This window comes from Camellia sinensis, chromosome 1 (genome assembly GCF_055761805.1).
Source record: "Camellia sinensis isolate YWXY chromosome 1, ASM5576180v1, whole genome shotgun sequence".
Lineage (NCBI taxonomy): Eukaryota > Viridiplantae > Streptophyta > Magnoliopsida > Ericales > Theaceae > Camellia > Camellia sinensis.
In genome coordinates, this window is record NC_138961.1 from 180,936,791 (window position 1) to 180,954,234 (window position 17,444).

Below are 17,444 nucleotides of genomic sequence, written 5' to 3' on the forward strand. Positions count from 1 at the left end.
AGAAAACAGGGTCCCCGCTCGAGCGTGGACTTCCCAGCTCGAGCGGACTTTTGAGGCCTGCAAAAGTACTGGATATGACAAATTTACGCTCGATCGCGAACTCTGGCGCTCGAGTGGAAGGCTTCTCTACATGGCTCCCTGCTCGAGCGTGAACTTCCCCGCTCGAGTGAGAGTCATGTCTGCAAAATATGCTGGGAGCACGAATTTCACGCTAGAGCAGCGGTTTCCCCGCTTGAGCGGACATCAATTTTCTGGGTTTCCCAACTGAGTTCTTGAGTTCAAATCCAGCATTTAAACCAATCCAACTTACATTTTATGCCTCAAACTTCAAATATTTTTATGCTATCATGATACAAACACCTATTTACATCAATATGGAGCTCAATTTCATAAATCAAACACATGCATGTCCCAATTGACACCAAACTCATTTCCAACATGCAAATTCATGCATTCATAGCTCTCATTCTTATAATTTGTACATGCATGTGATGTGTTACCCTTGTTCTCAACCTAGATGATGCAAATGATGTTCATTCTCATGAAACTCAACACAAACATGCTTGCATGTATGATTTAACACTCATAATTCCATATTCAACTTAATACATGCTAGATTATGCAATTTCATAGCAATTATATACATGCATGCATACATTGACGTTCAATTCAACGTAAACAACTCAATTCCACTTCAATCTTTACTCTTGATCATTAATCCACTTTGAATACACAAAATTACACATTAAACTCATGGATTCACTTACTTAGAGGCTCAATTCTTCCAATCTATAGTAAATTCTTGAGTAATCTTCCAAAATCTCCAAGTCTCAAGACCAAAACCTCAATCTCCTACACTCTCTTGCTAAGCCGACCCTCTCTTCTTTTTTTTGAGTTTATGATCAGTCCAAATGAAGCTAAGGAGAGAAATTGAGTGTATTAAGGCCCCACTCAACACATTATTTTATTATAAAACAATTGGACACTTAATTCATTAATTTAATCTAATTAATTTGATCCAAATCAATTTCCAATTGAATTTTACCGTAGGCTCTAAAAATTACGCTAATCACAATGGCATAATCAATTTCGGGTTCTATGGCCGATAAGGCCTTCAATTTAATTTCCAAAGCAGACAATCAAACAGATATTCCTACGGTGAATAAATAGAAATTCAAAACCACATATTTTCACGTAATAGCACACAAAATCATATTAAACACATAATCATACTCATATAAAGGACCAATTAACATAATACAGAACAGAGGTGTTACACATTATATATTAACACAACACAAATCAAATATGAACTCAAAACGACAAACTACGATAATACGAAGGAAAAAAAAAATTAAAAAATACGGTTACTGTTGAGGGAAATTTGGCATAAACTTGAGATGACGCCATATAAATACAAACAATACAATATGATTCCCATAAGAATTGACAAAAAAATAAAAAAGAAAAAGAAAAATTCATATGAGCTGAGTTTGTTTAAGATGCAGTGGTAGAAAATAAAATAATTAAATATTTTTTGAGTTTGCTTTATATAAAAGTGGTGAAATCTACAACAAAATTAATTTTGTTGTATAACTAATATTAGGTTGTAATTAACTTTGTAATTTCTTACATAAAGACACAGAAAAACACAAGAACGTTTATTTGTCCATAAAAAAAAAAAGAGAAGTTATCTATAATTAAATTTTCAATTTTTTCTAATTTTTTCTTATAAAATTTTCATCTTAAGCAAATAGTTACAAGAAAATCTACTTTTCTTTCTATTTCTTTTCTTTCAGTTCATCTTTTTTCACTTTCCACCATTGTTTTTTCCCCTAATCAAACATTATCATGGTGTACAAGTTCCATTTTCCTTCAAGCTTTTATATGATGTAATTAGGTACACACATTTTGAATGAGATAAATCATACATATTTGGTTAGGCCAATAATTTTCATATGCATATTAGTCATGTATTTAAATACAAATTGGTTGCAAAACCTAAAAAAAAAAAAAAAAAATCCAAATAAAATATCATATCAAATTCCATAATCATTTCACTTTTTCTCTCACAAACATCATATTTAACCACAAAAAAATCCAACTATCTTCCCAAACACAAAAAAAATTTCGCCAATAATATTCTACAACTGAAAGAACCTACAAAAAAACTCACTTTCCAAACACCCACAAAGTCATGTATTCAAATCTCAAGAAATGAAATAATATTTTAATGTTTTGTTCTCCACTCTTTATTAAAGTTACTCTCAATAATTAATGTACAATATGGACAGAATATGTATTCAAGAGATTAATTGAAGCGAAACTCCAAATATGATACATATTTACCATAAATATGAGAGAGAGAGAGAGAGGATTTACCATAAAAAAAGAGATAACTACTGCACATTATAAATCCATAGAATATATATGTTCTTCTGACTTTGATAGCTTTTTCTTCTAAAAAAAGGAGTCATGGTAGAATTTTATAAGGTGCAAATGATGCTTCCAAAAAAAATTTAATAATAACAATAATTCAAAATAAGAACTTGGAAATTTACATGAAGCTTGGCTAAAGGCTAATTTGACAAATTCAAAGTCTACCAACTCTCCTTCAAAGTCTACTCTTCATCACTATGTAACATAGTGCCAATTCCAAGTTCCATATAATCAAAATGTTGGATATAAACTAGTTTGTCCCTCAACCTCTCCATCTATCCATCCACCATTTCCATTGAAAAGCCAGGCCATGGACAAAGAACAAGAGGAGATTCAGTTTCTTGGCTTCTTTGGCATCTTCAAAGAGTCCTTCAACATCATCTCCTCACGTCGAAAAATCTTCCCCCAAATCATTCTATCCCTTATCCTCCCTCTCTCCTTCATTTTCTTAGCCCACATTGAAATATCCAATCTCCTTTTCGCCAAGATCGCCCACACTGAAGATGCCTTATATCACACTCAGGCCGGAACCCCTAAATATTCAAAGCTCTCGGATCTCATCTCATCCGAATGGACCTCATTTTGGATCTTCAAAATCACCTACTTCGTCTTCTTCCTCGTCCTCTCCCTCCTCTCAACCTCTGCAACCGTTTACACCATCGCATGTGTCTACACTGCAAAGGAGATAACCTTCAAGAAAGTCATGAGTGTGGTTCCAAAGGTTTGGAAGAGACTCATGATCACATTCATATGGAATTTCATCATTGTTTTCATATACAACCTTGTTGCGTTACTAGTCTTAGTGATCTTTTTACTCATTGTTGGACATAGTAACATAATAGCACTGCCAATCCTATTCGCTCTCATCATCTTATATTTGATGGGTTTTGTCTACATAAGTGTTGTTTGGCACTTGGCAAGCGTTGTTTCGGTGTTGGAAGATGTTTATGGGATTCAAGCCATGATCAAGAGCAAGGGCTTGATAAAGGGTAAGATGAAAGTTTCCATTGCTATTTTTATCCTACTTAACCTATTCTTTATTGGAATTCAAGTGGTGTATGAAAGGTTTGTTGTGGTTGAGGACTCAATTTGGTATAGAATAGGTTTTGGGAGTGTTTGTTTGAATTTATTAGTTTTCTTGATTCTATTTGGCCTTGTCATCCAAACGGTGATCTACTTCGTCTGCAAGTCGTATCACCATGAGAGTATCAATAAATTCTCATTGGCGGATCATTTGGAGGCTTACCTCGGGGATTATGTTCCTCTCAAGTCCAAAGATGTCCAACTTGAGCAATTTGATGTGTAACCTTGATTTGTTGTTTTTTTTGATATTTGTATGAAGGTCTTGACTATGCTTTCAATGGAAATATGAGTTTTTTTTTTTTTTTTTTTTTGAACTAGAGTTATCTTGTTATAATCATTCAAGTGATATGATGCTATTTAGCTATGATATATAATTCGAAGTTGTAATGCATTTGCTTGCCTGACCCTTCTTTGTTTTAATTGACAATTTGACAATACAAATTATTTTTAAATGTCTAAAAAACAGTGCTCACAATTTCTTTGTTAGACTTACACCAAAATAAATAGAATATTCTCACACTGCATTGTGGACAATTGATTTATGAAATTTATATGCGTTTTATAACTCTTTTAATTTTTTTATTTATTGAGGCTTATCTCATTGATGTTATGTTTGAAATCATCAACCACAAAAATTGATAAAACAAACAAATTTTTTTAAAAAAATTATTGAGTGCCGTGGCATTGTCCATTCCAAGAAATGATGTAAACGTCGTATGTAAGAATGCCAAACACGACACCCACCCAGTAATGATTCAAGGAATATGTATCCAAAAAAAAAAAAAAATCGACGGTTAATTTAGGGGTTAAAAATATTATAATTGCTATATAACTAGGAAAAGTCTATGAATCAGGGGAAAAAACTTATAAATAGTTTTAGAATTTCAGTTTGATGGTATGAATTTACTGTGAGCTCATTTCATAAATGAATCTTAGTTTTAGATTTTATATTCTAAATAAATTTATAATTTTTTGTAAGTTAAATAATGTTAGATTTCATGAACAAAATATTATGAAGACTTTTCATTCTTTAATTAGTGTGTGATGTTTTAGAATAATGTAAACCTTTGAATTACATGTATAATAAAACACCACATACTAATCAAAAGAGAAAAAAATATTTATGAAGCATTTTATGATATTTCTTTCATGATGATTAGCATTATTTAGTGTTTTATTATGTACGTAATCTAATGGTAGAAAATCTTCATAAAACATTTCATAATATTTTCTTTCATGATACTTAACATTACTCTGGTAAATTTATGCACCCACTAATATAACTATCCCTATTATTAGTTAGACGTCATGTTTGCATTGATGTTTAGAAATTTGTTTCACAATTTTTTTTAAAAAATTAAAAATTAATTTGGGGAAAGAAATAAAAAGTAAAAAAATACTTTTCATAAATTTTATCTTTTTGAGAGGTTAGAAATAAAATTTAAAAATATTTTCTTGATATTTATTTTATCAAATTAGTTTTCATTTTTGTAAATAAATTTCTGAAACTTTTTTCTAGAGAAACAAACCAAGGCCATGAATGTCCATTCTATCCTAACATTATCCCCAAGCCACCATGACTGGGATGCAAGGTCAACGGTCAAGTTTGGCTGGCCTTGCACAAAGCATAAATGATGAATTTTTATTTTTATTTTTATTTTTTTTTGTGAAGAACAAAAATAGGAAAGTCCGTGGGACATCATAACTTCTACAGGTCCTAATCTTAATATAATCAATTGACGGTCAAATTTAATCCAATTCATAGAAAAAGACTCTCCACCTTGATAATTGTGGACTCCACACCTACTCTATAATAAGAATTAGAAAAATGCTTGGGAGCTAGTGCTCCCACTAATTAGGTGGCAGTGGGTCTTGCTATTAATGATGTGATGTTTTGGTCTTGGAGTTGTGTTTTTTTTTTTTTTTTTACTTTTTTAATGCATTAGTGCTATTAGTGGTGATGTTTTTAGTGGGATGAATCATTGTTGTAAGAATTATAGTTAGTATTTGGTTCACTGAAATGGAGTAGAACGGAATAATGATTCCATCAAAATATTTATTCTCAAGTTTGATTGACTAAAAAAGCAATGAAAAATACAGTATAAATGAAATTATTACTCACCATTATAAGAGAATAATCATTTTATAAAAGAGTTTAAGGAATAACCATTTTATTCTATTCCATCTCATTCACTAAACCAAATAAAACAATAAAACTTTACGGCAGAAATACAACACAGTCTTTTCAAAAGAAGTCGCATCCCAAGTGTCGAACCAGACATCTTGCAGGGAGGGAGGGTGAAGGTAATGAAATTTTGTGAAAGACATTAGGGCTTGTTTGGGGTTTCCTTGAATTCACTATTTTCATAGCATCTCGGTATATAAGCCTCCAATAAAAAGTTAAATGGTGCACTATAACAAAAAAGGCCTTTGGTGACAAACTGATTTTATCTCTAAACATCAAATTTTCGTCACTAAAGTGATCTGCGACGAAAAAAATTTGTCACCACGTTCGTGGCTTATACGTCGTCGCTGAAAGTACCTGGTGACGAAAAACAGTTTCGTCGCCAATTTTTTATTTTTGGCGACGAAATGTTTCGTCGCTAAATGTTAAATTTTTCGTCTTCTATAACATCAATTCCGTCGTCAAAACTAAATAATATTTTATTTTAATTGTTTTTAGCGACGAAATATTTCGTCACCAAATAGATTTTAGTGACGAAAGTTTTCCTCACCAATGATATGATTAAGGTGACAAAAGAATTCGTCACTAAAATGAGCAGAAAAGAAAATTCTTCAATGACAAAAAATATTTTGTCACCAAATATTTCAATTTAGCGACGAAATATTCAACAAATGTGATGAAATTATTTGTTTCGTATTATATCATTAGTGACAAAATTATTCGTCATGTTTTTTGAAAACTAATAGCGACATTTTTTATTTCGTCACTAATAAAAATTAAAAAATTTGAAAATGGGGGTACTATTTTCTTCCGAAATTTTTTCTTTTCAATAACAATTCTCTGCGCATTTCAATAACCTGTTCAATAAAAAATCTATTATAAATCAATACAAAAATCTGTTCATTTTCATAAACATCACAATCGAATTTCAGCACTATCCACAAAAATATAATATGAACTGCATGCGGATTATAAACATGTCTCCTAATATCTACAAACGTCTACTAATATCCAAAAAAATATCATATCAACCGCATGCGGATTACCAAACACATCTCCTAATATCCAACAACAAAACATGCCTACTAATATCAACAAAAATAAAATATCAATGGTGGATTACCCAACATGCCTTGTAATACCAACAAAAATATAAAATTTACAACGCAACCAAAATACATGTAAGGCAATATGAACAAAAACAAAAAATGAGCTACCATCTGCCCTCCAAATTAGCAAACGTGTCGATATCAAATCTCGAATCTGCAAAAAAATGAAACAAAAAAAAAAAAAAAAAAAATGCAAGTTAGACAATTATTATCTTATCCATAAAATATACAATTTAATATGCATTTTTCAAATTAGTTTTCAAATCGGGAGGCCAGTGCTAGTTCCGTAAGTTTTCACAACTTACATTGGTCCCTCCCGACGTGTTTGAGGTGTTCCCCGGACCGTCCCGTAGCTGTTGCACGATTTTGGCCTGCAAATGTCTATTTTCAAGCTTAAGTGTGAAAAAGTACAATTTTGGACTCAGTTTTCAAACCGGGAGTCCCGTGCTAGTTCCGTAAGTTTCCAAAACTAACATTGGTCCCTCCTGAGATATTTGAGGTGTTTCCCGGGCCGTCTCGTGGCTGTTGCACGATTTTGGCCTCCGATGGCCTATTTTCAAGCTTAAATGTGAAAAAGTGCATTTTTCGACTTAGTTTTCAAACCGGGAGTCACGTGCTAGTTCCGTAAGTTTCCACAACTCACATTAGTCCATCCCGAGGTGTTTGAGGTGTTCCCCAGGCCGTCTCGTGGCTGTTGCATGATTTTGGCTTCCGATGGCCTATTTTCAAGTTTAAGTGTGAAAAAGTATATTTTTCGACTTAGTTTTTAAACCGGGAGTCCCATGCTAGTTCCGTAAGTTTTCACAACTCACATTGGTCCCTCTTGAGGTGCTCGAGGTGTTTCTCGGGCCGTCTCGTGGCTATTGCACGATTTTGGCCTCCGATGGCCTATTTTCAAGCTTAAGTGTGAAAAAGTGCATTTTTGGACTTAGTTTTCAAACTGGGAGTCCCGTTCTAGTTCTGTAAGTTTCCACAACTCATATTGGTCCCTTCCAAGATGTTTGAGGTGTTTCCCCGGCCGTCTCGTGGCTGTTGCACGATTTTGGCATTCGATGGCCTATTTTCAAGCTGACGTGTGAAAAAGTGCATTTTTCGACTTAGTTTTCAAACCGGGAGTCCCATGCTAGTTCCGTAAGTTTCCACAACTCACATTGGTCCCTCCCGAGGTGTTTGAGGTGTTCCCTGGGCCATCTCGTGTCTGTTGCACGATTTTGGCCTCCGATGGCCTATTTTCAAGCTTAAGTGTGAAAAAGTACATTTTTCGACTTAGTTTTCAAATTGGGAGTCCCGTGCTAGTTCCGTAAGTTTTCACAACTCACATTGGTCCCTCCCGAGGTGCTCGAGGTGTTTCCCGGGCCATCTCGTGGCTGTTGCATGACTTTGGCCTCCAATGGCCTATTTTCAAGCTTAAGTGTGAAAAAGTGCATTTTTCGACTTAGTTTTCAAACCGGGAGTCCTGTGCTAGTTCCGTAAGTTTCCATAACTCATATTGGTCTCTCCCGAGGTGTTTGAGGTGTTTCCTCGGCCGTCTCGTGGCTGCTGCACTATTTTGGCCTCTGATGGCCTATTTTCAAGCTTAAGTGTGAAAAAATGCATTTGAAGAGAGAGACAGAGAAAGAGACAGAGAGAGACGTAAAATGTTGTCTAAGATTGTAAGGTTGAAAACCATGCAGTAACATCTGACTCGTTAAAAGAATTATTGCTAATAAACCTGCAAGTCACATTTTAGTCAATAAATAAATTGGTATGTATCATGTATGGAATATAATAAAAAAACAAGGTGATGGCAAGAAAAGTAAATTTTCTTAGAAAGGAAAAAAACAAAGAATTAATAAGATATCCATTAGAAAAGTGCTCGAGAATCATGATGCTTTTTCCTAAGTAAACAACATGGTAACTACTTATATGTAATTGAGAGTGGCCATGCCCGTAAGATTGGGCAAGGAGCCAGACAGTTGATTGTTTGACAAGAACCTGAAAGTAGAAAATCAAAGAGAAGTGACAATAGTCAGAGCAAAACTTACCAAACTTCACCAGCATGGCCATGCTCACGAAAATTCGCCAATTCATCTGCATAAGTGGCATCCCAATAACTTTGGAAACCCAACATGGATGTAACTGTTTCAGCATCAGGCTCCTCTTTATCAGAATTGTTCATAAAAGTAAATTAAAACTCAAAAAGGCTATATTCAGATTATAATAATAGACCTCTTTTCCCAACTTTAGTATTATTAAACAAACCTCTTATTCTCTCCACTCAAAAAAAAAAATATATGTTTATTTGTTGAGTGTACCTACCTTGTTGTACCTACCAATCACACAAAATAACACATATCCAAAACCGAATAGAAATGTAACTCACGGAGCCACACGGTCCGGAGTGAACCCTCCAGTGGCAGCTTTGTACTCGAATTGACAAAAGTAATCCTCAGCCCCAACATTCTCGAGCTTTGTGTAATTCTTGAAAGTATGGACAAAGCATTTCCCTTCTATCATGTGAGCACTTTGTACACCATAATGGTCCGACAAGAACAACTTCTTCGCTCCGTGAAACTGCCTCCGACCCTAATTCGAGTTTGAATTTGCAAAATTATTTCAAATTGAGTCAAATCTGATGGATTTGAACCTTATCTGAACCAATTTGAAGCCCTAGCAACCCGAATTGAACTTTTTTTTTTTTTTTTAATAAATACCTGAATTGAACAAAAATTCCCTCCAATTAAGTTCCAGACTACAACGAATTCATGTGTGAAAGGCGCGAACATGTTTCAAATTGAGTCGAATTGTCAACAACATTTTGAGAGAGAGCATACGGGCAGTAGGACTTGAAGATGATGACGATGGAGTGGGACGCTGCTGCCACTGCCCCTACTCGCAGTCGCTCTACACCACCTCGATGCTCTACGCCGCTGAGTGAGTGAGAGAGAGGCGATTGATACTGAGTGAGCGCGTCAGAGAGAAAGAGAGACGCTGCTGAGAGAGAGAGAGAGAGAGAGAGAGAGAGAGAGAGATGTTGCCGCTGATGGATACCGTTGCATGCCGCCGCCTCCATTGCCCTACGTCGTTGAGCACGACTGAGAGACAGATGAGCGACTCTGAGCAAGAGAAGAAAAAGAAAAAGGGCCGGGGAGAAATTTTGGGGGGAATTTTGGGAAAAAAGGGATTTTGTTAAGAATTAGAACATTAAAGATTATTTTGAAAAGTACCTTGAAAATTGATTTTTTTAATTTTTTATAAAATATATATAAAAAATATATATAATATAATAAAAAATAAGTAAAAAGTTAAAAAATAACTTTTTTTTTTTCATTTGCCAAAATAAGCCTTTGTTAGTGTTTTTTTTTTTTTTTTTTCTTCAATCAGACGTAGCAAATGGGTGGCGTTTGAACGAGTCAAAATAGATATTGTATTAAAAATTTATATCAATTTTTGAAAATTGTTTTTTGAGTTTTTAATTAACATTTTTTTTAGTGAAATTTTTCAATATTTTAATCAATTAAAATATTTAAAAAGTCCACTAAAAATTTTAAAAAATAAGAATTGAAACTTGAAAATTAATTTTCGAAATTAAAACCAAATGAAATCGATTCAAACTCATCTATTTGATAAAGGGATTTAAATGGTTTCGGTTGAGGTGGAGTGCTAGTGGTGGTGGTAGTGGAGCAGCGGCGGTGGAAGTGGAGTAACGACAACAGTAGTGGTAAAGTAAGGCAGTGGTGATGGAAGAAAAATGGTAACGGCAGCGATGGTTATGGTAGTGGTGTGGCAGTGGTAGTGGTGGTGGTAGTGGAGGTAGTGGAGAGGTGATGGTGGTAGTTGTAGCACAAGCCCGCGGGGGACCTCGCCATAGCTCGGACTCGACTTTCGTTAGTCACGGTTCTTAATCTAAACCAAAGAGTCCAAATCCGGCAAATCGTTTTGAGAAAACTGATTTTTGAAAGAAGTGCCAAACATGGACTGCTTTGCCAGATACAGAGTCGCCACCTAAATATTTTATTTTGGGAAATTTAGGAAACCCTGACTCGGTGCCAAAAGGCCACGTGTCCGTCATCACCAAAGTTGCCTCGGCTCGGGAACTTGGGTACGATTGGGGAAGGTCACTTCGTGAGCACCCCCGCTCGCCCGGTCATAGACCGGACTCTACTAACCATGATATCAATTTTTGAAAACATTGTATGTTCTTATTCCAGTTATTAGCCTAGGTTACTATGTGATGCGCACAGCATACAAGTATAGACTGGATCGCCTGAATTGGAACAAAACATTTCATGTTCGCTTTTTGAAAATGGTTTGCTACCCGCAGGTAGGCTTGAAACATTTGATGATTTATTCCAATTCAGATAACCCAACCTTCACCCACAGGCATTCAAGGCAGTTATATCACATAAGCACATAGCCTCATGGTAAGCATGCTATTCATGGCAGTCACTCACACGCATGCAAGGATGCTAAAGCATAAAACTTACCGGGTACTCCAAGCCAAAATAGAAACTTCATTAGAAATCATGCATGATCCTAATTATACAGAAATGCCTAATGCAACACATGCAAAGATGCAACTATAGCAGGCTCGGCTATTCTATGATGGCATATGAAATGTTACAACTATCATATATTCAACTTTGAAATAGAAAGTACGATGCAGTTAGTATGATGCGCCGAGCCCGGTGCATGCAATACAGATGAATGAATGCAAACATGCTGTCATACTGTATGCTAATTTAAATATGCCCTAATCTAACCATCATAAGCAGGTAAATAAAAGGGAAGAAAGACGTGGGGTTGGAAGACATACATCACACTCACGCACACTTATTACAATTGTGCCCTCGCGCAGAGGGTCCAAATAAATAATACAGTCCAAATATCACAGTCCCGAATGAAAGAATATTACAGTCCAAATAATATACAAATTCCTAATTAATTAATGAATTAACTAAGAAAGCAAATAAAATTGGCATGCAAGCCAGGGACTACCTTGCTTCTGATGGATGATGCATGTCCGGGTTGTCTTGCGCGGAAATCCACCGGAATGCCCCAATTAGCCTCTGTTTACACCTGTTCTTGAAATGCGTGCCAAGCCCCGAAAAGTTGCTGATTCTTCGTTTTGCTGCAACAGAGAGCAGGAAAGGGGCATAGCAATGTATTTGCACAGATATATGCATGTCTCGATCCTCGTGCCACCAATCACGCATACCGAGGCATGATAGCCGAGGAGTCGAAATGCACAACTCAATATAGAATGAATGCACATGAAACTACAGCTAAAACCTAACTCCATCATGGATAATCCGGAGTGTCGGTGACTGGGAAATTGAGATACATTCCGTCACTCGGAGTACGAAATGTACCTCGTTTCCCGTGCCCGGGCTAACTCCTATTCCGGACACGATGCAATATGCATGATATGCATGAAATGCAACTAAGATACAATCCTAACATACACAATGCTATGGAAATGAAATACCTCGAAGTGCGTGCACACAGGCACGCAATCCGAGAAAATGACAGAATGTGATCTAAGATACAACCTAATATGCACTATGCTATGAAAATGAAATGCCTCGAAGTGCGTGCACACGGGCACACAAACCGAGGCAATGGTATACGCAATGCAAGTGACTAAAATGGCATGGAAAAGGTAACATGGACTTATATTAACATGAGAGAGCCTCAGCCACACTCACATAAGAAGCTGGCGGATAAAAATGAAGTGCCTCGAAATGCGTGCACACGGGCACGCAAACCGAGGCGATGGTCAAAATGCGATGTAATGACCTGGAAACATGATATGGGCTTATACCAACATGAGTGAGCCTCAGCCACACTCACATAGGATGCCGGCGGATAAAAATGAGGTGCCTCGAAATGCGTGCACACGGGCACACAGATCGAGGCGATGGCAAAATGCGATGCAATGACATGGAAACATGATATGGGCTTATACCAACATGAGTGAGCCTCAGCCACACTCACATAGGATGCCGGCGGATGAAAATGAAGTGCCTCGAAATGCGTGCACACGGGCACGCAAACCGAGGCGATGGCAAAATGCGATGTAATGACATGGAAACATAATATGGGCTTATACCAACATGAGTGAGCCTCAGCCACACTCACATAGGATGCCGGCGGATAAAAATGAGGTGCCTCGAAATGCCTGCACACAGGCACGCAAACCGAGGCGATGACAGAATGCGGTGTAATGACAGGGAAACATGATATGGGCTTATACCAACATGAGTGAGCCTCAGCCACACTCACATAGGATGCCGGCGGATAAAAATGAGGTGCCTCAAAATGCGTGCACACTGGCACGCAAACCGAGGCGATGACAGAATGCGATGTAATGACATGGAAACATGATATGGGCTTATACCAACATGAGTGAGCCTCAGCCACACTCACATAGGATGCCGGCGGATGAAAATGAAGTGCCTCGAAATGCGTGCACACGGGCACGCAAACCGAGGCGATGACAGAATGCGATGTAATGACATGAAATGAAAAGCACTCATTCTAATAGAATTTCAGCACTAAAATATGGGGGAAAACAGTCCCGAAATGAGGCGAAATGACATGAAATGCATGGAATTGTCCCGAAATGCGAATTTAGGCACCCGAAATGGCCTATAGCTATGCCAAACATGCACAACATGGACATGCAATGCAAAGACAGAAGCTAGGCAGTCCCAAAAAGGGCACTTTCACAGTTATAAACATGGCCAAACAGCAAGCATAGGTATGGCAAAAATGGCATGCAAGAATAGGGGCCCAAAAGGGGGGTAATGAAGCAAGTGATATAAGCAAAACCCAAACCGAAAAATTTCCTTCTACAACATTGAAGAGGGGCCAAAAATATGAATATTTACAGTATATGGAAAGCTTCGAATCAATATACAAACATGCTAAAAATGCGATGCAAAATGAGGCTCAAAAGTGGCTATAACATGAGGTATGCAAAATATTCACCAAACAGCCAAAGACCCTCAATAAAACATGTATAATGGGCCAAAATAGGACTATTTCCAGAACTGTAAAATGGCCAAAAACAAAAGCATGATAGGCTAACTAAACATGCAAGAATGGGGAGTAAAAGAGAGATATAACATGAAGTGGCATATGGAGGTCCCAAACCATGAAAGGACCTAAATGAAACATGAAGAATGGACCAAAATAAGCACTTTTTCAGAACTGTAAAATGGCCAAAAACAAAAGCATGGTAGGCTGCCATTGCATGCAAGAATGGGGAAGAAAAGAGGAGTATAAAGGCAAGTACAATATGGAAGTCCCAAATGGTGTTGAGCCCTTCTTCAATGTTGAAGAGGGGCTCAAAATAAGCCTAATATCAGTTTACAACATGCTCAAAAACAGATTGCGCATGGGCGAAAAATAGCATGCAAGATTATGACATATAAGAGGATCAATGAAGCAAGTGTATCATGGAGGGCTCAAACAGGGTTGAGCCCTTAATGAAAAGTGAAGATGAGCTCAAAAGAGGGCCCCTTTCAGTTAGGGCCGGAGCTTGAAACAAAAAGCATAGGGGGCTTACAAATGGATCAAGAAAAAGGGTCAAAGAGAAGAAATATTACTCACTCTTGAAGACTAAGACTTTTGTTGCTTCTTGGACCAATTTGCAGCTTCTTTTGCCTTTGAGAAACCTTCCTTGTTGCTGGAAATGAAGTGGTAATGGTAGAGCTTGGTGGTGTAGAAGAAATGGTGCCTAGGGCCTTAGAGATTTTCAAGGAAATGAGAGGTATAGAGATGGAGTTGTGTATGGAAGCTTGAAGGTGAAGTTTTCTAACCCCAACAAATGATCTAGCTTGCTTGCTATATAGGCCAACAAGGGGGTGTAAAGGTGGGGAAAAAGGAGACAAACTTTCCCCCACAAAATATCCCCCGGATAAAGATCTTTTCTGGGGGATAAAGCCCCACAGCTGTAAAGTGCACAGTGCAAAGAGCTCGGCCGGCCTGTTACTTTTGCTCCAGGTGGCCGGCCGGCCACACCCCCTAGCCAGCCGGCTAGGGGTCAAAAGGGTCAATCAGATTTTCTGGCCGGCCACCAACTGATGGTGTCCTCCTATGTGTGTACATCACAACCCTGTGGTTAAAATTCCAAGAAAGTGGGTCCAAGGGGTTCAACATTAGCTCGGAAAGAGGGGTTCAAAAGGGTCAGGTGGAATTACTGGCCGGCCACCAACTTTTAGGGTCCTCTCATGTGTGTACATCACAAATATGTGGTTCAAAGTTCGAGAAAATGGGTCCAAGGTGTTCAACATTAGCCCGGAAGGAGGGGGTCAAAAGGGTCAAGTAACATTAATGGCCGGCCACCACTTTTTAGGGTCCTCCCATGTGTGTACATCACAAATATGTGGTTCAAAGTTCAAGAATGTGGGCCCAAGGTGTTCAACATTAGCCTGGAAGTGCGAAAAACGGGCGCCGGAGGGCGTCGGAGGATGTATAACTGGTTGCTGCAACAATTGCTGGCCTCCCACCCTTCAGTGACCTCCCCGGTGATAAAACAGAGGTACCTGCCAAAAATGAACGAAAACCGTTGCAAAACGAATGCTCGGGGACCAAAACGCGCAGTTCGAGGTCCCGAAAATGGGCTGTTAAGCACCGAAAATGGCGTTAGGCCACGAAGTGGGTTTCTCAGACCTCAGTGTCCCTCAAAAGGGAGAAAATAGGGAGTATGCCAAAAACCGGAGCAATAGGAGATGGTTAAGCGGTCCCGAACCGAGGCACACGGCCTAACGGCTCCGAAAACCGGAAACTGGACTCCGAAATGGGCAAAATGGCCTACGGCCACTGAGAGATGGTCTACAGGACCTCTCCCTTCCCTCAGGAAAAGAAACAAAGAAAATCGAGCCTGGTTCGCAAACCGAGGCAAAGTACAAAAGAGGGTTCGGAAGTCCGGAGGCAGGGCTCACGGCCGCGACTCTGAAACTTCTGAACGAGCACATCATGCAACATCACCAAGCGCTCAATCAGTGACGTCTGAGTCTTAAGGTCGGTCAAAAATGGGGTGTCTACAGTAGTGGTGGTGATGCAGTGTCGAGGGCAGCAGTGGTGGAGTAGTGGCAATAGTGGTAATGGTGGTGGTGAAGTAGTAGCGGTGGTGGTATAAAGGTGATGGTGGTGGTGGTAAAGTGGCGGTGGAAGAGAGTTAGTGGTGGCAGTGGTACAGTGGTGATGGCGGTGGTGGAAGATATGTGGTGGTAGTAGTGGTAGAGTGACAACGGTAGTGACGAAGTGGCAACATGGAAGTGGAAGAGAGGTGGTGGTAGAGTGGTGGCAGTAGTAGCAGCGGTAATAGTGGATCCATGGCGGCAGAGATGGTGGTGGTGTTGGAGTGGTGGCAATGGTGGTAGAAAAATCCATTTAAACAGGTACTCATGTCTAACCCAAAGAAGGCTTTGTAAAATAGGAACTGATTTGGGCAAACAAAGAGGATTTCTCAATTATGGCATAAAATGACGTCGTTTTATATAATAAAACTATAGGAGACGAAATTATTTCCTCGCGGAAAATTTTTTACAATGGTGACGAAAATTTTTGTCTCTAAAATGGCGCCCAAATATTCCGCGAAATTTTCCAAGGACGGGAATTTTTTTTGTGACGAAAAATAAAATATAGAGACGAATAAAATTTTCGTCTCTTATTGTTTTATAGATTTTAAGCATTTGGTGACGAAATTTGGTTTTCTTGTCTAAAAATACTACAATTGGAGACAAAATCTTACTTTTATCTCTAAAACATGTATATTTAGAGACGAAATTTTTTTTCGTCACGCGTTTTCGTCACCAAAGACCTTTTTTGTTGTAGTCGTGGTTAATAAGGTTAGAAAAAACTAATAAATGTAGGGTCAAATTCATTTGCCCCGTTCGTGGCTAAGATTTGCAGCAATTTACTTTCCATAGTTTAATTGTAGTCAAAAAAATTTATGTAATTTTAAATTAAAATGTCACCATTAATTTTTTTATCTAAATTAATGAAAAGTATATTAAATACACTATTTTTTAGAATGGATTTGGATTTTTGAAAAAATTAAGTGAAGTTAATACAAAAAAAGAAAAGAAAAGAAGAAGATAATTTTACTCACATTTTCTCCAAACCATAAAATAAAATAAAAAATAATTAAGGATTGATTTAAAATATAATTAAATAAAAATATAAAATAAAATAATAATTAAGAATTGATCTAAATATAATTAAATTAAAATTAGATTAACATGCTAGAAATTACAATAAAATAATTAAGAATTTAAAATTAATTATAATTTAAAGTATAATTAAATTAAAATCAGATTAATGAGTTAAGAATTATAATAAATAATTTAATATTTACAGTTAATTATGATCTAAAATATAATTAAATTAAAATTAGAATGAAAGTTAAGAATTATTTGAATTGTATATGCATTGCATGTAGTGGTGTTCGCGGTTCGGTTGCGGCCGAGAAACCTTTAATCCCCCATTCGTCCGCTGAATTGATGGATTAGAAAAAACCAATCCACATCTGTCCAAAGAATTAACAAATGCGAATTGAGCGGATTGGCGAATATAATACAACAACTTATCAATATTTTTTTTTGATAACAATCCAACTCACCATAACCAAAAGATTA

The 17,444-nt window shown here is 37.3% G+C and overlaps 1 protein-coding gene across 1 annotated transcript; it reads left to right on the forward strand.

Moving 5' to 3' along the window:
• Positions 1 to 2,749: 2,749 nt before the first annotated feature.
• On the forward strand, positions 2,750 to 3,745 carry LOC114310118 (uncharacterized). The gene has a single exon (XM_028256023.1). The coding sequence runs from the start codon at positions 2,750 to 2,752 to the stop codon at positions 3,743 to 3,745; it is 996 nt and encodes a 331-aa protein (XP_028111824.1).
• Positions 3,746 to 17,444: the final 13,699 nt, after the last annotated feature.

What these genes read in the sequence shown, in the direction of transcription:
- LOC114310118 (XM_028256023.1), top strand. Translation starts at nt 2,750, where the DNA reads ATGGACAAAGAACAAGAGGAGATTCAGTTTCTTGGCTTCTTTGGCATC.